This window comes from Simochromis diagramma, unplaced genomic scaffold (genome assembly GCF_900408965.1).
Source record: "Simochromis diagramma unplaced genomic scaffold, fSimDia1.1 OVJJ01000802.1, whole genome shotgun sequence".
NCBI classification, from domain to species: Eukaryota; Metazoa; Chordata; class Actinopteri; order Cichliformes; family Cichlidae; genus Simochromis; species Simochromis diagramma.
Window position 1 is genome coordinate 16,917,865 of NW_024387492.1, and position 21,605 is coordinate 16,939,469.

The 21,605-nt window shown below is 39.7% G+C and overlaps 2 protein-coding genes across 4 annotated transcripts in view; one reads left to right on the forward strand and one right to left on the reverse strand.

Annotated features, from left to right (window-relative positions):
• Positions 1-16,066, reverse strand: part of LOC120725288 (nesprin-2) — a 93,060-nt gene extending 76,994 nt beyond the window's left edge. The window contains exons 1-20 of one of the 3 annotated variants that reach the window (XM_040018078.1): positions 9,961-10,249; positions 9,779-9,858; positions 9,578-9,694; positions 6,662-6,723; positions 4,661-4,756; positions 4,465-4,542; positions 4,280-4,372; positions 3,911-4,107; positions 3,512-3,711; positions 3,158-3,258; positions 2,911-3,000; positions 2,600-2,713; positions 2,380-2,517; positions 1,777-1,941; positions 1,517-1,629; positions 1,201-1,369; positions 889-985; positions 582-778; positions 286-438; positions 23-160 (exon numbers count right to left, since the gene is read on the reverse strand). In XM_040018078.1, the coding sequence (XP_039874012.1) occupies positions 23-160; positions 286-438; positions 582-778; positions 889-985; positions 1,201-1,369; positions 1,517-1,629; positions 1,777-1,941; positions 2,380-2,517; positions 2,600-2,713; positions 2,911-3,000; positions 3,158-3,258; positions 3,512-3,711; positions 3,911-4,107; positions 4,280-4,372; positions 4,465-4,542; positions 4,661-4,756; positions 6,662-6,723; positions 9,578-9,653 (2,277 nt within the window). In that variant the 5' untranslated portion in view covers positions 9,654-9,694; positions 9,779-9,858; positions 9,961-10,249. Of the gene's footprint in view, positions 1-22; positions 161-285; positions 439-581; positions 779-888; positions 986-1,200; positions 1,370-1,516; positions 1,630-1,776; positions 1,942-2,379; positions 2,518-2,599; positions 2,714-2,910; positions 3,001-3,157; positions 3,259-3,511; positions 3,712-3,910; positions 4,108-4,279; positions 4,373-4,464; positions 4,543-4,660; positions 4,757-6,661; positions 6,724-7,141; positions 7,619-9,577; positions 9,695-9,778; positions 9,859-9,960; positions 10,250-15,600 lie in introns of those variants that run through there. The other 2 variants (XM_040018081.1, XM_040018079.1) reach the window with 2 other exon arrangements.
• Positions 11,269-13,994, forward strand: atp5mj (ATP synthase membrane subunit j). Its single transcript, XM_040018089.1, has 4 exons — positions 11,269-11,400; positions 12,146-12,269; positions 12,673-12,696; positions 13,856-13,994. The coding sequence occupies exons 2-4, from the start codon at positions 12,146-12,148 to the stop codon at positions 13,867-13,869; spliced, it is 162 nt and encodes a 53-aa protein (XP_039874023.1). The 5' UTR covers positions 11,269-11,400; the 3' UTR covers positions 13,870-13,994.
• Positions 16,067-21,605: the final 5,539 nt, after the last annotated feature.

Below are 21,605 nucleotides of genomic sequence, written 5' to 3' on the forward strand. Positions count from 1 at the left end.
AGCCTTTTGAAATTTTACTAACCTGTAATTTCTGTCTGATAGCCTTTAGTGGCACTGAGGCCACCTCAAGTGGCTGTCTGAGGAGCAGGCTGGCCTCCTGGGTCATTGAATGCACCATTTGAAGACATGATGCACCAGTACAGGGCTCTGATGATACCTCCTAAAAGACAAAATCTTTATGTATAACACGCTCCTTTATTTTTAATGTCTCCTTATGTCAAATACAAAATAACAAACAGAACTAGACCTGCATAAAAGACATATTGTTAATAGATGAATACTTACAAACATAGCCTTCTTCATGTATTCAGCCCACTGAATGTTGACTTTGCTCAACTGTTCGACCAGACTGAGACTGATTGACATTTCCGTCACTTCTATGAGATAGTTCCCTGCCTCATTTAATTGAGCTTGACGTGAAGTCCACTCACTAATATCCTACAGTATCCAAGTATTTTAAAAAGCAAAGAAACAAACAATGAGGATATTTTGAAATCATTTTTTAAATGATGATGATAGGAGGAGAAAGGAGATTTTTAAGTTACACAACAGTTACTACAGGACAAACAGGGTAAAGTTACCTGTGTTGCAGCTGGGGACTGAATTCGTTTCTCCTGCGCCAGCCACGCCTGTAGAGAAGCAAGGTTTTTGTTGTACGTCTCCCATGCACACAAAACTCTCTCCATGGTACCCCTAGTAGCAGTCACAGCCTGTTTGACCATTTCAACTTCACTCTCTGCTTCCTTCACCTGACGAGTAACAAGCTGGAAATTTTCGCCTGGGGTGTGAAAAGTGTGTGAAAGTCAAATCTCGTCTTAAAAAAAAACGAATTACTTGATTACATTTCTATTGAGTTCATGACAATATGATTTTATGTTTACTCCATACTTAGCGCTGCTTTGCTGGTATAAACATTCGCCTTCTCCTCCAGGGTGTGCAGAGCGCTTGTCAGAGTGAAAAGCAGGTCTTGATGCTCAATTGTTTCCTAGAAAACAAATCACAGAAAATAATAATTTTTTGTTTCCTTTTTGTCTTTCAGGAAGAATTTGATCCCAAATGACTCACTGGATATATCCTATTTAAATTGTAAGGGCCTGGCCTTGAAGTTACATGTAATAGAATATATGCCATTCACTGTTAGTCATCATTGGAATTAGTAATAGAAGCTTTTACATATTACTCTCTCAGATATACACTCACATGCCAGTCCTGCAGAAGAACATGTATGGTCTCCTGAGACCTGTAGGGTGTTTTCCAGGACTGCACCTTGGCACCGATCTGGCTCAGGAGGTCCAGGATGGTGTGACGGGACTCCTGGTATTCCAACTTGATCCCTCGATACTTGGTTGAGACCCGAATGCTGGTTAAACTGTTTGAAAATTAAGATGCAAACAAACTGCTTTTTTCTTTTCAAACACAAGACTTGGAGATTTGTGCCTTTAAACCTGCATATAGTGATAAAAAAAAATCATAATGCATTCAGTAATTATAGGATTTTAACAATTGGGTCACATACCGTTTTCTTATCTCATCAAACTTTTCAAGGGGGACCACTATGTTCCCCGAGTCGTCCATATTGTGATAAGTCTCAAGAATATTGACATAATGGCCCATTTCTTTATTTATATTCTGAAAAGTGAAAAAAACATAGAAAAAACTAGATTTTTAAGCTTTAATCTAAATAATGTTGCTCTTCAGAGTTTCAGGACACTGTTATCAAGTTTTGTCACAAGATCACATTTTCTTTCTTTGTATGTAGCTTCAACACAAATGAACCTTTAGGCCATCCTGCTGAGCTCTTGCTTCTTTAGCGGCATCTGAATGGTCTTTCACTTTCCCTGCGTCTTCTGCAAGCCCTGCCTCTGCACGCTGCAGCCATGCAACAACAGAGTCCAGAGGAGGAGGAAGATTCAGGTCCAAGTCTGCTTTACACCTCTGCAGCTGCAGAACGACACACATATACAAACAACTTGATATGAGCAATCTGCTTCACTAAAACGAGAAGTTTTCTATACTGACGACTTTCCGTAAATATTAAAATAATGTGGCGTTATTGTTACGTGACTCTTCACTGTTCCTGTTAATGCTACAGTGTAAAATCACTGACAGTTGTTGTTTGATGGAAAGAGATGTTATACCATGAGTGAGTTCATGTGCGGGGTTATTGACCCCGTGAAGCACAATGTAGTACAGCAAAACTGTTCAATAAAAAGCCCCTTTCTGCTTGGGGTAGAACAGCAGGCTCAACCTCTGTTGTAAAGATTCCTCAGCTCACCACAATATTTTAAAATAATGTCCCCACAAATATCCCCAACAGGTTAAAAACTAAAACCCTGAACGTAAGCTTGCTTCTTATTATGCAAAAATACATTTCCTGACCTCTTCCTCCAGTTGATCCCACGCTGTCCTGAGAAAACACTGCTGCTGACTCAGCTCAGGGCGGCGTCTTAGGGCAGCCAGGAGGGTCATCACTGGTCTCCGTTGCTCAGTGAAAGAGCCAGCGAGGCTCTGAAGCACCTGATAAATCAAACATGATAACTCTTTAACCTTACAACCTACACACGCTGAACATGTAATTTAATCCTTAATACTGCATTACCTGATATTTTTCAGCATAACTTGAGTTCTCTGCAGCCTTCCATGAATCTGACAGTTCCTGATAGGCTTGTTCCAGCCAGCATGTCACTTGCTGTGCTCGTTCACTTGGAGAAACCTAAATTTTCATAACAAAAGCTGTCAGTAACGACCATTGCAGTGTTAGAATAAGTTGTCAGGGCCACGCGATCAAGCAGTTCATGCCATTACACGAGAGTTAGACAGTTATGAACATTAATAAGTACCATTATTTAATAGAGAAAAGAAAGACTTCCGTAACAAAAGTGACAGAGTGTTAAAGGATTCATTGTGTACCTCGTGTACTGGTGAGACAGCAATTGCTGGAGTAAAGTGTGCAGGCAGAGTCTCAGGTGAGCAAAAGGAGGGCTGGGCCAAAGGAAACAGCTATAGCACCACCACCAGATCAAACCATGAAAAACAGTATTGAAAGGAGGAGGACAGAAAGATGGTTGACCACCCTTACATTCATGAAGGTTCTTGTAGAAGACCAAAAGACAGCAGGATGTGCTGAAAAAATGAGAAATATGATCTCATCGCTAACCTGGAGGTGGTCATCAGGTGCTGGCATGTCGCTGGAGTATTGCAGAAATTGGGCCACATAGGTCATGATAGACTTTTCATCAGGACTGCTAACATCAACATCTGAGGTGAAAGGCAATGAGAAAAATTTGATTCAAAATTCTCCCATTAGTTTGCTTTTGTTTTCTTTTTTGTATAATACTCAAGTTTTCAAGTTTGCCTATTAGAGAATCAAAGCTTAGTTTGGGGCAGGGTTGTTTGTTTTTTTTAATCAATCTAAACCTTTTGGAGTCATTCCTGAGAAAAGGTCATCATATTATCCAGAATTACAACAAATATCACTGTGAAATGCCCCCTAACATTTTATCAGTCTCACCCTGAGGTTCCAGCAGGCGGGGTATATGCAGCTCTTGCTCAGCAAGGTGAAATGCTTCTTCCAGGTTCTCCTGGTTGCTTCTGGATTGGACCAGTGAGAGATCAACCAACTGAGGCCTGAGAGAAGACAGGATGGCCAGGAAGACCTCTCCACTTCTCCAGCTTGACTTAAAGTCCTTCACATTAACAGAGCAATGAACTCTAGAAAGAGGAAGACAAGGTCCACAACCTTTAGATGACTAACGCATTGATCACTTAGATGGGTCGCATTGAGAAGATTAAAAAATGACAAAAAAGAATATTATTAATCATTAAAAACTCAAGATACCAGTGTAAAAAATGGTTACAGCATAAACATTGTAAATATTAAAATTTATACAATATAAAGAAAAACCCTCACTTTTTGCATTGGTCCCTGACCCACATGAGCAGGGCCTTCTTGGCAGATACACGGAAGCGTCTGTGGAGCGGTGATGTCCGACCTGCGGGGACTGGACTAGCTGGAACAGGGCTGCTGGACCAGGAGTCCAGGCTGGAGAGAGAGTCGAGGGAGGAATGACGCGAGCTGAAGGAGAGCGCACTGGCCAGCTCCTCAATCTAAAACAAACAGAGATGGTAAACATATTGTGCATTAACTGATCAATACCTTCATAAAGTTAAACTTAGAATCAGTGCAAGGATTTTTAAACAACTGTGATAAATCTTAACGTGTTTTGTTAAGATGTCCTGCCATTAGTATCTGAGTAATGCTTCATTCCACTGTACTCACATGACAGTGGAGTATGACGGTCCATACGAGGCCTAGGATGATGGACGGCCGCCCATCTATGATATCTGGGATGTTAATGTTCACCAGTTTGACCTGAAGTACACCGAACAACAGCGGCAAAAGCATTAAACACACTACAGACACACATATATTATATTGTAATGTTTTTCAGTGTGCAAACGTACATTTTTTTTCTTGAGAAATTTTAATGCCGTCTCAATATTGGCCCTCTGCTGGAAAACCCCACGACCTTTTTGTCTTTTCTATAATGACAGTGGCAGACAATTCTCAATATCAGTTATGCCATTTTATCTTCCCAATAGTTGTCTTCACATGAGGAGAAAATGAGAATTTATTCATTTCACTGATATTAAAACTCACCATCATCTGGCCACTCATCACCTCCAGCAGGTCGAGCAGCTTTGACCCATCTCTGAGATCACAAAATAGGTCTGACACAAATGAGGGCGGGCTTCCCTGTAGCAATGCACAAAATATAGTTTTACTGATTTTATCTGCACAATGTAGCAGAGTAAACAAGCAGGTGTGTTTGTATAAAAGCTATTTCCAGTTTTTAGAACCACAGAAATACGCAGTGAGTTTAAGCTGACAGTGACACCTAAAGTGTCATGGTCCTGGGTCATGCGACCCAGTGTTTTGTGTTTAGTCTATTTTGATGTTTATTGTTTGTTTAGGTTCTCTAAGGTAGTCCAGCCATTTGTATATATTACCCTTGTATTAAGTCTCCCTTGCCCTTCGTGTGTTTATGTCTGTGTGTCTTGTATTGTCAAGTTCATGCTGTCAGTTATGTCATCTCCCCTGTACTAAGTTTCCCTGGGTCGTGAGTCATGTCTGCGTGGTTATGTTTAGTTCTTGTCATGTCTAATTTCCATGTTTCCTGTTTTACTTTGTAAATCCGTATTCATGTCAGTGTATTCAGTTGCACCCTCCTGTCCTGTCGTTAGGTTCATGTGTGTCAGCTGTGTTCCCATGTGTGGCCACTTCCCCTGATCATCCCTGATGTGTATTTAGTCTCTGTGTTTCATGTAGTCTGCGTCGCGTCGTCTGTGTTCCCACCCTCCGTGTTTCCATGCCCAGTCTTTTGTATTCCAAGCCATAGCCTTACCATAGTTTGTTCCCAGTTTAGGTTTCTGTTTAGTTACTGCTCTTGTGCTGCCCTCATTCTTGTTTGTTTCTTTTGTGTTCATCAGCCACAATAAAAGGCTCGCTTTTGTTTAAAGTTCACTCCCGTATCCTCACTTGTGTCTGCACCTGAGTCCTCCTCACACTCTCCACACGGTCTGCCACTGCGGGCTGTGACATAAAGTTGAATTACGTATATTATTTTATATAATTTTGCAATTATAATAAAATCTTTGATCTAAACAACTCTTGGTCACACTGGGTGTTAAACTGAATGATAATTATAGAAAAGAGAATTTTTTTAGTGCTTCCATGTGTCAAAGAAGCTGATGAAAATATAATTTCTGACCTTAACTGACATCAAGTGCAGCAGGAAGCACAAAGGTTAATAGAAGTTGTCTTCTTCATTGGGCAAAGTCCAAAGTGTGTATGCCACTTTTTATTGCACAGTAACTTGAAAATTTACATGCTACACACAAAATATACAGCACGAGCCAAGCTGATCCACATTTTAATGTTTTGAAGCTGCAATGTGTTTATATAAAAGCATTTTCTTGTTCACAGTGGCAAACACTGACCTCTACGTATAAAGGAAGTACCTCGGGTTTGCTAGTTTTGATTTCGGCTTGGAGCACAGTCATGTGGACATGAGCTGCCTCGGTTCATGTTACATGTTGTTCAGCTCTACTGAGCACTATTTATACCCGAGACTGGTGTCAGCAGCTCAAGGTCTCTTTCCCATGAGATCCATGAGTTGCTTCCCTGCTCTCACCAGTGAGTCAGCATGTTACACTCTCCAGCTAACATGCAGCTAACCTTTCAACCACAGCATGAAGTCATGTTAATCTGTATTGCTGATAAAGCATCTGCAACATTTACTTTTTGACTGTTTATGTCGCATAAAAAAGTGCATTGAGGACAAGCAATGCAATTTGCTGTTTTCTTTGTACATGTATTATGCAGATGGCATGCCTAGAAGTATATATACCATTTTTACCAATTTCCTAACTACTATAGTCTTTAAACATCCATATTTCCAACCAAACTGTTAATAAAGCACCAGGAATTACTTTAAAAGCAAGGATTTGTCAGTTATTTGGCACTACCTCAAGCATGAAATATCTCAAATTTGAATTTACAGCTGCATAGTCTGCCTGCAGTTTGCCATTCCCTTTGCCAAACAAATAAATATAGTTAAATTCATTGTGCAGCTTACACAGATATAACACCTTAACATACCTTAGCAAGTTGAGCATTTATCCAGTTGGTGAATGTCCTTTTCTGAATCTGTTCATGCTCCACTGTTAGGGAAATATAGATAGAAATTGTTGATAGAATGTATAGATTTCTTTGATTAGAACAGTACTTAAGTATTAGACACTAAAAAGAGATACTGTTATGCTAAAGAGAAATGAAAACACAGTCAAGCTGGCTGATTTATGCAAAAGCTTCACTCAAACGCAGCAAAAGCCTCAAAAGTGTCTAGTTCTGTTCTTGTCTCTAGGTCTGTGTGAACCATCAGTTTTAACACATAATGCACTAAATGCACAATATCAACAAATACATTACGGCGTATTCCCCAAAGCACCATTATTATTATTCCTTTACTGTCCATATCAGGATCATGCTGATGTAACGTCCATAACAAAGCTGTAGTTTATAACTGCAAAGGGACCTTTGTTGTGAGTTATAATCACGAGGAGGTCATAAACTACTCACCGACATCAGAAAAAGAGAAACATTTTTGACCCTCCATTCTTATAATGAATAATTAACAAACCCATGAATAATGATTTTAGGTGTCCACAACATAAAGCTTCTGCCTTGGCCACCGGATAATCCTGGTGTCAAAAGCTTCTTCTTTAAGCTAAAGACATGCTAAATGCTAGGATCTCCCTAACAGATGGGACAGCTTCCAAGACAGTCACAGTCATAGATACTGGGGCATGCGCACACACATGCAGAGCAAATATACACACAGGCACACGCAGAGCAAATATACACACAGGCACATTCACAGTAACAACAAATGCCCAGACTGACACATGTACGCACACACAGAGTGAGATATTTTGAATCAAATGATGCTTGATGCGCACAAGAACACATCCTAAACTCCCACTGCCAAACCTTTGCACTTTTTACTGTAAATAACATCAGACTGCTTTCCTACAGTAATCAGAAAATGATGGAAAGCATGAAAATATCAGGGAGTAGTTGCCTGTTTCCATCTCAAGTCTAACCACAATAAGTTACATAACAGTCAACGAGACCCAAAAGCAAGCTGTTGACAGTAGCCTTAAAGAAATATAATATATTGATATTTTGTCTGACAGAAACAAAAAAGCCCACAGACACTTGTTTTGGACTCGTTTCCTGGTATCAATTTTGACCAAGAATCTGAGCAACTAATGCTTCTGTTTGTTTAAGAGCTTGCCAAAACAGGCCACTCCCGAGCATTTGAAACACTGAACTCCACCCACCTCACCATAAAGGCGTCACCACATTAACGCCTGAAGCCCTCATTGGATTTTTTTCCTTTTTTAAATCCCTGGATTTAGTTGGTTACAGCTCTGGAACTCTAAGGCCTAAATGAACCACCTTGGACTCTACAGAAAGCGAAACTTGCGAGAATTTTAAAATACAGTAATTCCCCTGTATGTAATTTTCTTATCACAAGACAACAGTGAGGTTTTCACTTTCACCAAATCAAAACTTCCTGTTCTCAGTTCATTTTTGAGTAGGCATTAGCTAAATATGCTTTTCCAGGTCAAATCACAGTGATTGAGGCAAATGTTTACAAGTGATCACAAAACAGGCATGACTAAAATTTGTTTCAGTTATTACTTTTCTTAGTTGTTTGACCTTTACTCTGCAGAAAGACATATGTTTGGTACTAGAATGCATCTTTCATATTTTTAATCAGCCTGAGTCTGAGTTTAAGGCGTGGGCATATGAGCAGCACTGATTACATCACAACTAATTTGGTATAATATGCGGTTTACACATGTAGAAACTTGAGGTTTCCATTGCACATACATAGGAAATGGGAGAAATCTTGTATCCAGTAGTTAAACTTCGAATCTGAAAACACTACTTGCTTATTTATAGATGTTTTGATCAGATTAATGAATGGAGTCATATTAGTTTTTTCTTCAACTGAGACACAATTACAAAGACTAAGCGATCCCTGATGTAGACCCTGATGAAGAGTTGGTTTTTCAATTGTTGCCAGTCTACTCATAGAATAACTTTAACTACAATTTTACTTGAAAACAGAACTGTTTTCTGCAGTTATACCCCTTGTGGGATCAGCTATCAAGGCCATGCAACCTTTGGTAAATGATGTGTAAGATTTTGGTGATATTTTTAGTATCAATGCTGAGTGACTCTATGATGTACTATTTGCCATGATGCTCACACACTGCTTATATGCGTGTTTTGGTACATAGCTGATATCAAATATTCCTAGATGCAAATAAATGGAGACAAAACAGATAAAAAAAAAAGCATAGTGTTTCTTCCTTTTTAAAATGGGCATGAGTCACATACACGTAATTTATTTGGGAAATTAAAACAGAGTCAATAATAATTGGAGTTCTCTTGATAAAAGGTGAAGTTTAATGCAGACTTGATGGTGTGAATCAAATGAAGCCGAGCAGAGAGATTGCTTTTATTGAAAGGTTATTTGGCATGAATCTTCAAAGTAAAAGACTAAGACGCAAAAAAGTGCCAAACCCTCTTTTTAACTGCACATTATCTTCTGAACTGGGGTAGTGAAAGTGCTGTGGTCTGCGTGTGTTTTATTATACAGCTTTAAAAAAAATACACCCACACTAGAAAAACGTGAGCACAACATTAAACATTTTCTAAGCACGATTCAGTCTTCGGGCTGGAGTTGTGCTTTTCACACTTTCACTTTCATTACACTTCCAGTTCTGTAGTTTAGAACTGGAATGCTAACTTCATAAGTAACTGTGATGGAAAATAAAGTGAAGCGGAATTTTTTTTATCTATGCAATTTTGTAATGTTTCTCCAAAATTATTGGTCTTTAATGAGTAGCTGATCTCAGAGAGTTGCTCACCACCACAGTGACTCCCTGCGACAGCACATCACATGTCACAACATCTATGTAAGTGCAAAAATAGCCTGACCTTGGAGAAGCATGTGCACATTGTCGATGTCCAGTGGAATCCCTCCATCGCCTTCTTCTGCTTCACCTGAAGCCATGCAGTCTCCACAGCAGAGCCCAGAATTGACTTCAGGAAAGTCTAGGAGAAAAATATTAGTAAATCATCTGCTCGGGGGGAGACCGCAACACTGAGGTTTTTCTTCTAAAACATTTTTCTACTCACTGGTTAGTCATGTTAGGAACACACCTATCCACACCCTTGCTTTTCTGCAGGCAGACAGGCTCAGGCACACACTCTCTGAGCTGAAAAAAGTAAAAACTCTGGCGTCCATAATGAGCTACCAACACACTGCCATAGTGTGGACATACAAAAATAGATGACCTGGTCACAAATCTTTAACATACCTGTAAGCAGGGCTGTAGTCACTGCAGACAGCTACTGCAGGGCATGGCAGTGAAGAACCCAGATGAGAGTTAAGAGTGTACAATAAATCTCCTCAGCTGTGTCCTTTGAATATGGCAAAACAGTGTTGAGTGTCTTCAAATAGGATATGGCCTTTAGTGCTCATAAATGAAACAAGGTGCTTTGCTTGTTGGTGGGAGAGAACAGCAAAGAGTGGAAAGTCCCGCCCTGTCTGGCTGTATAAGCAAATCATTTACGCAGACTCTCAGACAAACTTAGCAGCCTTTGGCTACAAAACAATCAAACACTGTAAAATCGTAAGGTGAGCTTCTTTAGTGTTAAGCTCTATTTATTAAAGCAAATAATTGTATTTCAGGAATCAAAAGTGCTTCTACTTAAATATTTTTTGTAGGACAGCTGGGAATCACTAGGAAAGCAGTGTCATTCCAACAGTGAGCAGTGAATAATCTTTCTCATCAGGTTTCATATTGAGTGTGAAACACATGGATGACCGAGAGAAGCACAGTTACAAAATTTCTGACCTGAAAAGAATAATCACCATATCGTGAGCTAAAATGTCTCATTGCTTGTTATTTACTTGTCTCACCTAAAGAGAAGGTGGGAGCTTTGAACGGGAGAACATGATACACAATGCCATTTTTACCCTTGAGAGAGGTGCCAGTGTTTTATTTGTTATTTCACTATGGTGAGCAGTGGAAAGTCTTTGTGCCCCGGCAGCTGCACCCTTACCTCAAATTCCCACCTGTTATGGCTGTGGCAGAAAAAGGTAATGTTTGAAAGCGGAGCAGGCTTTAAGGTTTATCTGCTATTCTTTAGCTAAACGCAGACAAGGTACACTTTGAGAGTTAAAATTTAAAGTTAGGAAGTTAGTCTTCCAGCTCAGTACGCTGACTTTTAACACTTATAAGTTGCTGTCTACTTAAACGCATGGGTTGTCAAGAACTCAAATGCAAAGAAACCGGGCCAACTGTTAGCATTTGATCTTATCTTAAAACATACTTCTGGCTTACCAAGCAATAATCAACTGATTATGAATATTCAATTCAGTTCAATTTCATTCTGTTTTATTTACACAGCACCAAATCACAACAATAGTCGCCTCAAGGCACTTTATATTGTAAGGTAGACCCTACAATAATACATACAGAGAAACACCCAACAATCATATGATCCCCTATGAGTGCTGACCATGTCCACCCCTTTATGATCACAGTGTACCCATGGCTGCTTTCAGCAGGAAAATGCACCGTGTCACAAAGCTTAGTTCGTCTCAAACTGGTCCCTCCATTCGGTGGCACTACGGAGCAAAAACGTACCGGAAGTACTACGCTGTTGAAAGTAGAAGAAGCTTTCCCCCACGACTTTGACGTTTAGCAGCAGCGCTGTCTTGACCTTCCTTCTGCAGCGTGACAAACTAAAATGTAAGGGTGGATTTCATTTTTATTTAGCAAGGTTACTTTAACGATAACATAACAACACTTAGTGCATCACGATAGGTATTTAAAATAAAGCTGGATGACTAACTGTGGACATATATGCTGCCTTTCCAGGTGTTTCTTGCTAGCTAGCGTCTTGCTAAGGCTATTTGGCGTTCTTTGTAGTTCTACAGAAAAGATGCTAATCTGTCCGTCACGGGCCGTTTTATTGAATGAAATAGTTAGCTTCTCGAGCTAAACTGTTATTTATTTACGTGTAAACTTTCTCTTTTTTCTCGTATTAGCGACATGTATGTATTTATTGTTACACGTAACGGGTAACTAAAAGCTTGCTAGCAGGCAGGTCGGTATCAGCAGAGACATTAACCTTAGCGTCATTAATAACGAGTGTCAACCCAACAAGTCAGTTAATCAGTAGTATTATAAAGTTTAGAAAAATGTTTCTTTAACGCATCTTTTCTTTGGTGGCCATAGTCATCAGACCTCCGTGTTGAGGGTCAAGGTGTCACTCTGTGCGAATTAATTTCTGATTAACTGGCTTCTGAGAGTTGGCTATAGTCGACATTGGTGCTGACTGAATGTTAGTTTAGTGTTCATGCAGCTTCGGGTTAGATATTCAGATTATGCAGGGTGGGGTTTTTTTTGTTTGTTTGTTTGTTTTTGTTTTTTGAGGATTTTAACAGAGGAGATTACCTGTAATTTCATACTTTGCTGCTGCTTCCTCCTTCAGATGGCTGGACGTGCGTTTGCAAGCTGGTGGTCCCTGATGAGCCCTTACTACACTAAGGCATACCAAGAGATGTGGGCCGGTGTTGGCATCATGACATACCTGTACTACAAAGTTTCCTATGGGGGTGAGTTCAAAACTTCATTATTATTATTTATAACATTATATTAGATGTCATCTGCTAGAAGTGCAGATAAAATATGACATGCAAACTTAAAATGACCCTTTGAACCTGTATTGTAACTGCCTTTTTTTTTTAGTAAACAGACTGATTGAAACAACCTGTTAGGCATCAGTCTGCAGTTTCTATGCCAAAATCTTCAAATTAAATATTCACTTTTGTGTGATTTGTGAGGTGCTTTCATACAGTCTCTTAATTGCAATTTGTATTTTACTGCTATGTGAATGCTTTGGTCCTTTATTGAAAAGCTGTTTGTCAGTAATACTTTAATGATTTTTTACTGACAATCTAGATGGGTTGTTTCATTGTATTTGTTAAACAAATCTTTTTTTGTTTTCTGTCATCTCAGGCAAGAAGAAGGCTGTGAAGGACAGTAAGTACTAACTTATTTTACCAATACTATAATTCAAGTTCAAGAAATGTGACTTTAAGTGTGGTGACATAAGTTTGTCTGCAGTGCTGGGAGCTATACCAAATTGCCACTGAGCTTTGTAAGCACTATGTGGCATTTATTTTTATTCAGTAATGCTTAACAAGAATATTAAATGTATTGGCTATTTTAATTGCCAGATTATCTTGATATTTCCATCTTAAGACGCATAATACAACATAAAATATACCATGACAGTCACTAAAAATCTTTGTGACAAAGATGAGTTATGGTAAATGGTAAATGGCCTGTATTTGTATAGCGCTTTACTAGTCCCTAAGGACCCCAAAGCGCTTTACACATCCACCCATTCACACACACATTCACACACTGGTGATGGCAAGCTACATTGTAGCCACAGCTGCCCTGGGGCGCACTGACAGAGGCGAGGCTGCCGGCCACTGGCGCCACCGGGCCCTCTGACCACCACCAGTAGGCAACAGGTGAAGTGTCTTGCCCAAGGACACAACGACCGAGACTGTCCAAGCTGGGGCTCAAACCGGCAACCTTCCGATTACAAGGCAAACTCACAACTCTTGAGCCACGATCGCCAACCCATTATTAAATTCATTAAAATGAATATTCCCATTCACAGGCCACCATACATATATTTAAAATGAAGCTGTAAATTAGTTAATCTGGTTAGTTTGTGAAAAGCACACAATTACAGCTGTAACCAAGAACATCTGTACCATAAAGTGGTGCAAAAACGCAGATTCAGACTTACTCAGAATGAGCTGTATATAAGAAAATGGCTTAAAGTTGCTGTTGGTGACCACTGTCATATTTAGAATAGAGGAAATATTTGTGAATGTGTAAATGTAATGAAAAATCTGATTTAGACTTGATCTGAGATTGAGTGGTAGAGCAATGAACATGATCTGTACCACTCTGGAAAAAGTCAAGTTATTCTGTTAGATGGTGTGCTGTTGCATGTGTTTACCTCCAGATGTCACTAGCGGGTTACTTGGACAATCTTGTTATTTCTTGGTGATATTTGTTGCTGCAATATATTGACTGTAATCTCATCTTGCATGGTTGGACAGGACTTACTGACTTTTACTGATTAAACATTTTCCTCTCTTTATTTTTTTTCCCCCAGAGCCCCACCATTGAGCTTTCCACCATGCAGACCAACCCTCCACCTGTTGTGAAATAATACCCCCCAATCCAGAGGCTCAGCTTCATATTAGAATTTTTGTTAATATGGAACAAATAAAGTTGTTTTCCTCAACTTTGGTGAATTTGGCTCTCTCTCTCTCTCTCTCTTTTCATAAAGCAACACCACTAGATTTTCTTTTTCCTGTGGTGACTGTAGACACACAAAGACTAACCAAAATAAGATCACAATCAAGAGAAGGGTATATAAATGATCCTTAAGCTCTTCTCTGAACAAAACCGTGAGAAGACTTAAGTGTCTGCACTGTTTTTAAATAAAAAGGCCTCTTGATGATTACATTGAGGTCAATACATTCTTAAAAGTATACAAGCGGGACTAGTTTATTCACATTGTTGTTGATGCTTTGTAATACAAATATTGCAAGTCCACCAACTATATTGAGCTTGCATTGCTTTATGGTTAGACTCTAAATTCAAAATGAACTATGAACTGTCACATCCCAATTAAGGTTTTCATTATTTAGTCAGGCCTGTACTGTTTTGGACAGTTGTATCCTTTTGCACTTTAGTGTTTCCTTTTGGAAGGAGGAGGGGAAAAGCTGGGAATAAGTGAGCTATTTATAGCCAGTGAATCGCAGTTTGGGTTTGCATTTTAACTAACTGAATTGGGAATAAGTTGCAGCACTACTATATTTGGCAATGAGTGGGTGTTAAGAGTGGTCAGTCATTCTTGGAAACCAGGAATCTCGGTTTTTGATGTGCTGAGGTCACTTGATAAAGCTAAGAACTTACAATTGTATATCCAGCATTGGTTACATTATTCTTGTGAAGTCCACGCTCATCTGTTCAGCTGCACAGTGGATTGTAGCATCATGACTGATGTGTTGACAAAAAATCAATAGGAAATAAATAGGTTTGTGTGTACAGTTATGTTCAGTGAACTGAATGAGTTGACTGGAGTCCTGCCTCGGGCCACAAATTAAGTGCTGTGTGAGGAAGTGTGGCGTCTTTTTGGCTGGTGATGAAATTAATGCATACAGCTGTTTAAAAAAAAAAAGTTATGAACGTTATGATCATTTTGGAGGTTTGTGCTGCAGTTAACATACAAGCAAACTCTAGGAGACTATTACAGCAATACTGAAGCCCACAGCCTTGATGATGGAGGTACTTACTGCAGTGCTGCTGAATTAAACTATATTATTTTAAGACAGATGTGCCCAACGAGATGCCAAGGGAGTGTATATCATTACAGTAAATGACAGGCTGTGGATGAGGTCTATCTGTGGCCAAAGGCTTTTGGGTATTGAAAATGAATCTGCAGCTGACGAAAACCAGACCTAATGCTTGCCAAAGGTCCCTGCTTCTAACATCATGTACCACCTACACAGTTTAACCTCAGCGGACAAAGTGATGTAATAAATAAAGTGGAAAAACACGAGCAAGTTACAAACCAGGACAGTCAGAGTGGACATCGGCGCATTTCAACTCCTTTCTGATCATTTTGAGTCCTACTACTAGTTTGACTGGGTTTCGGATTCACTTGTATATGTCTGAGGGTGGTGGTGGACAAACAGTGGCTGATAGAGGGGGAGAGTGAACGAGAGAGGGCTCGCGCTCCCTCCCTCCCCCTCTCTCCTCTCGAGCGCACCGACTGTGACTCCGCTCCCTCTCTCCTACATTCAAACATGGCGAAACTCTTTGCCATTATACCACCACCGTCACCCTCACCTTTCTCCAGTCCATCGCTGTCATCACCACCAACGCCATCACCATCTTCGCCACCATCGTCACCGTTATCTCCGGTAGCGTGATGACCCGCGAGGATGGAGAAGTTGTCGGCGAGCCTGTCGGAGATCACTTGGAGCCCGTTGGCGCTGCCGCTGGACGCGGTGGTCAGCAAGTTCCGTCTGCCCACTCTGGTCCGCCTGGCCCACGGTAAGAGACATAAACCTGCTTCACTGGGTGATTTTACCTCCGACACGACCATAAGAAACTTTTTACACTTTTTTTTTTTGTTGTTGAATTCTTTTGCCAACTGTTGTTAGTTAACGCTGAGGCTCCTTATCACTACAATTATCGTAACCGTGACGCTAGTGAAGAAAAATGATGACGAGTAATGAAGAAAAGGGTGAAAATATAAATAAAGTGTGTTTGTGGGAAGCTTTAGAGTATAACGTTCGGTGGGGTTTAAAACAAGTGTCCAAATTTAATGGAGAACGTGTGAAGTGCTTTAATAGCATCAAGGTCGGCAGAAAAAATACCTTTTCCGGTTTTAACTTTCAAAATAAATGTTCACATTCGTCAGCGCGTTTAGTAAGAGGGAAAACTTGAAATGCAAAAAACTGTAAGCAGCTAACTTGAGCAAAACCAACAAATCTATGAGCACAACGAATTGAATTACTCTTTAATTTAGGCAGATGTTTTGTATAGATGAGTGCAATAGAGCAGATTAAAATAAATGAATTTAAAAGAAAAACATTGGCTTTTGAATAAAAACAGGATAAATAAAAAAATGTGTTTTACTGGTCTGCTAATATTAAAATGCGATTACAGTAAACTTCTCTAAACTTAAGGCACTACAGATTAGAGGATATATTACATGCTCAACATACACTTTCATTTACATGTCCAGTATATTATATCTTTGTTACGTAGCTCATGTCTATGTCACAAAAATAAATAAATAAGTACATACATCAATGGTAATACGGGATTAAGAGTTAATAGGTTTTATCGTTGACCCCAGTCGCCAGTGCCAGGTTCTTGCTCTTACTTTGAAACCAATCTGATGGTATTTCCGTTAATATTTTAGTTCAGACTGGCCACCTTGATACACCCGCTGCACCCGTGCCGTGCCGCACCAGTTCACTGACACGAGCAAGACGCGTTCTAACGTTAGTGTCAAGTTTTCTATTAATTTCTCATGTTTTTCGCTGCCAGCGTGATCCTTCACGTTCACCTTCACCAGATTCGGTGTCTTTAATTTGGAAACGGGCGACGGGTGTCGTGGCCAAAGTTGTTCCAGTCTCAGCGAGGCCCGGAAAGCAACAAAGTATCTGTTGTGCTGTTGAAGTGCTGCTCAATTCTATTCATATGCAAATGCTGTAATCTGTCGGCGAATGTAGTGAATACTAACGAGAAGCAACTCTGGAGAAGAAAAAACCCCTCCAAGTTTCCCCGCTGCACAAAAGCGCGCACCCGAAGCCGTGTCACAGTCCCGGAAAAATTACGCACCTTACTCCCGGCAGCGCGCCTGAACATCGCATAGAGAGACCTCCCGTAGGTGTTTATTAACTGCACTGTAGTTACCCCACTCGTGATGCCTCCTTCTTTGTATATCCAGCCAGCCCAGATGGTAGTTAGTTATTTACAGCACGGCATGATGACAGCTCCTTTTCAGGGCAGCGTCAACAAACAACTACAGTGTTTATCCATATGGTGTGTATATGTGTGTGTGTGTGTTCTCCGGCAAGAGTGGGTAAAGATGCAATTGAGTGTGATGGGCTGCAATATGAACACTGCAGACTGCAAATTAAATAGCCACCCAACTGACTGCATTGAGGCTACACAAGGAAAATTGTCAACCTGTCTGACCCCCTTAGAATATATCAGAGTGGTTAGTAGGGGAAGTGTTTGTGGGGTTTGTCTCAGAACCTAGAAAAAAATAAATGGGTATAACACTTCTCCTAAATTGAAAGGATGTGAATTTTTGTTTAAAAAAATCTTTCCAGAAAACTTCAAAAAGGCATTTATCACAGACCCTTTCAAAGCTCCCTCCCAACTAAAGAAATACCTAGGTGCAAAAATCAAAGTTTAAAACAAAACAGTGGCCCAAACATTGAGGTTTTGAACAGGGAGAAATGTTAAGATAACAGAGAATTACTACATCCTCAGGCAAGAGCGATATAAGACATACTAACATCACAGTTTAGTACGAAGCATTGAATTGGAATGAGCAAAACTTCCTGAAGAAAGCTAACATTGTTTCAGTAGATAATGTGCTTTATTTCTTCCAAGTATCCTTTTCTGTGTTTATAGTCAGCCATCTATCAACATGATTGTTTGACTCAAAGGCTTGGGAGTAACATTGTGTTGCGTGATTGAATTGTACTGCTGTGCTATCAGCAGAAATCAATGCCACTGTGCTACACAGCTCTTGTGAAAGCCGGACTGCCCTGTTTGTGTGTTTGTGTGTATGTGTATGGGGGCTGTGTAATTGTAGGTTGCCAGTTGCATAGCAGGGTCCTGATGAGTAGGTTAGCGGGGGGTGATCCATCACTGATTGTGGTAATTATGTGTGTTTTTTACGAGGGTGTTTTAATGTTTTCCACTGCTGAGTTGCTAAGTGTGACCTTAGAATTGAGAAACCTGAGACTTGCACACTATTTGCCTATTCCTTTCTGAGTGTGTGTTTGTTTGCTGCAGGTGAATGTGTGGAGGGTCTGTCAGAGGACGATGTGGTGCTCTTACACTCCTGCCGTCAGTGGACCACAGTGACGGCCCACAGCTTAGAGGAGGGTCACTATGTAATTGGTCCCAAAATTGACATCCCTCTGCAGTATCAGGGTGAGCATGCATCTGCACATACACTTTGCTTTTATACATCAGCGGGGAGAAAACCTTTGTCCTAAATATATAGATTTTCCCTAAAATGTTCATTTGCTGCAGGAGTAAAAAACAGGTCAAGAATTTCTACAGAAGGATTCTTTTTCTCTGAGAGCATCTACAAACAAAATAGCTGTGGATCAATAAGCTGAAAGTTCAATGTGTTATTTTCTTTGTGTTGTTCCTTCAAATCTTATAATACCATTTAATTAAAGTGTTAAGATTTAATTAAGCTTAATATACAGTACTGTATAATATACAGCTGTTCAATATACAGTACTGTGCAACAGTCTTGAGTCTCGAGTCCTATTTTAACTTTCTTCTCATCTTTTAAAGTTGTCTTGAGCAGTAGTTCTTCAGGCTGTCTGAAGATTTTTCAAAGCTTTTCTTTGGAAATTGGCTGTTTTTCACTCATTGTCAGTCTCTTCCTTGTAGCTGGCTATTTCCTGAGAATTCTTTTGTTTGTTAAGCCACTTAACACTGACCTATGAATCATTCAAACATCAAAAGGCACCTCAACTCCACGAATGGACCAGTGTTGTGTCTACACATAACAGACAACTTAGCAAAGAACCAAAGCAGCCTGTCACCAAAATGCATTATTTGTTACAGTTTCTTCAGTTATATCTATGCAAAATTCTACAGATAACACATTTTGAGAGATATAAAATAGCAATTTTGCACTAAAAAGGTTATTATCAAAGTACTGCTAGCTGAAAATTTGGCATATCACAGCATGGTGTGTACAGGCAAGAAAAATTATAGCAGATGAACCACACCTGAAAGTCGTGTCCATGAGAAATAGGAAAAAAATCTAGCAAACACCTGACTTGGGACCTGAGATGTGCATCTGCACAGTCTACTGTTTGCTGAGGCCTCATCAGAAATGGTCTCAGTGGAAGGGTGGCGGTCAAGAAGCCATTCTTAGAAGGGAAACAGGGAGAAAAGGTTAAGAAAAGAACTGGACTAAAAATCAGTGGCAACAGATCTTATGGAGTGACGAATCCAAACTTGTGGAGAGTGGAGGAGGTCATGAGCAAGCAACAAAGATTGTCTAGAACCATCTGTAAAACATGATGTCTCTGTCCTGGTTTTGGGCTGCATTTCAGTCAGTGTTGTTCAGCATCTTGTCAAAATCGACGGAATCATGAATGCAGAAAAGCACAATCAGTTTTTGAGCCACCATGCAATACCATCTGCAAAGCATCCGATTGGCAACAGCTTCATTTTTCAGCATGATAGTATTTACAAACACATTATTGCAAACCAAGTAAAAACATACCTGTATTTTAAAAAAAAGACCAGTGTCTCAAGACTTTTGCGCAATACTCACTATGACTGCATCCTGTGTTTGACGCAACACAGTTTGCCAGCATGCTCTAGGGATAAATTGTGCAGCTGTATTTCTACTTAAGAACAGCTTCAAGCACAGTGCTCAGTAGTTTTTTTCCTACATCTATCAAGAAATAAAAAAGTTTCACATAATTGTCATAAACGAACTGAATTTATATTAATAACGACCCTCCCCAACTCCTCCCTCCAGGGTTGATTGGAAACTTCCCTTCTTTGTGTGTTATGTCAGTAAAAACCACTCCTTATTAATGTGAGGTAATTCATAATTAATAATAGAATTGCTGATGCTCCAGTTCATTCAGGACAGTTCACACTCTTGTTCAAGAAAATGAAAACACCTTGAAACACACAAACCTTCGCCTGACCCTGTTAGTACCAGTAGAAATGTTAGCGGACATCCTACACTTTCCAATCTATTCCAGTAACTCTGTCAGTTTTCTGCTAAGTAATAAAAAAATAACACAATAATCTGGAGCTATTAATTTAACTTTTATTCTTCAAATCTATCAGAGTACCTCTAAACGAATTACAAACTAAAATAATCAGTTATTTAATTTATACTGGGTCTTGGTGTAGTCAAGCTATTCTTAGCTCCTCCCCATTTCAAAACAACTTTTATCTGATTGGTTGTCCCTCACAAACAGAATGTTTAAAAGAGAGATGTGCGGGGGTCATCTTTTGACATTCAGAGCCTTGTGCCTGAGGTGGCCATATTGTGGACATCCACGCACTCTGATATTATACAGATCCAAAAGTTGAAAAACTCTAAACAAGTTTACTTAAACCTGAGCTTTCGTCCCTCATTATGCAGTATAAAACTTTTCCTATCCTTAATATGATCATCTGCCATTGTAACAGACAGGAAATGAATAAAAGCATAATAGAATCTCTTTGCGGAGGAGTTGCGTACTTTAAACTCTTAATGTACAGATGAGCACATCTTCTACTACCACCTTCATTCACACATTCACTCGTGTACCATGTGATCTTGTCTGACTCCAGTTGTCCATTGACTCGCGTCTTCCTGTTGAATGAGTCTAGCCAGCATGACCTCACCGGAGCTCATCCCCACCATCCCATTGTTCCGACTCTCAACCCAGTCACATTATTCTCAGTGTAACTGGATCTTAATGCCTTCTCTCCATTGCTTCCTCCACTGATGGAGTGCTGATGTCACCTCACGCTACAACATTTGGCTGGGAGGGGGGAGTATGTTGAGATCATTCAGCATTTCATATCTGAAACACGTGACAGCTAGTATTTCCCAGAGATTAGAAACACAGAAAGTAATAAAATAGCAAATATATATATATTACCAAGTAGAATAGTAAATAAAGAATGCCCAATAAAGGTAACAACGATTCACTAGTTTGTTCAGTTTCTTTGTTTTTTAAACTTATTTTATTGGTTTAGTGTTGAGATTGGATTGAAAGCTATAAATTATAATACGCACAATAAAGGCAAGCTTTTGTTTTATTCTTATATTCATGAATGCTTATTAAAGATGGTGAAATATTTTAATTAATAAGGTCAGCTTAAGTCCTGTGAGCCAAAGAGCTCCGGCTTCAGACTCAGCTCAGGCTTTTTCTTTTCACTCTTGGCTCTGCATGATGTCATGGAGAGGGGATATCCTTCCTATAGTCATAACTAAGGAGGTGCAAGGCTCATTAAAGGATAAATGGGAATTACTTTGGACTGACTGTTTAAAGCTGCTCTAGTAAACTCCTAGATGTATAAATAAATAAATCTATGCAGAGTTGGAGATATGCAGATTT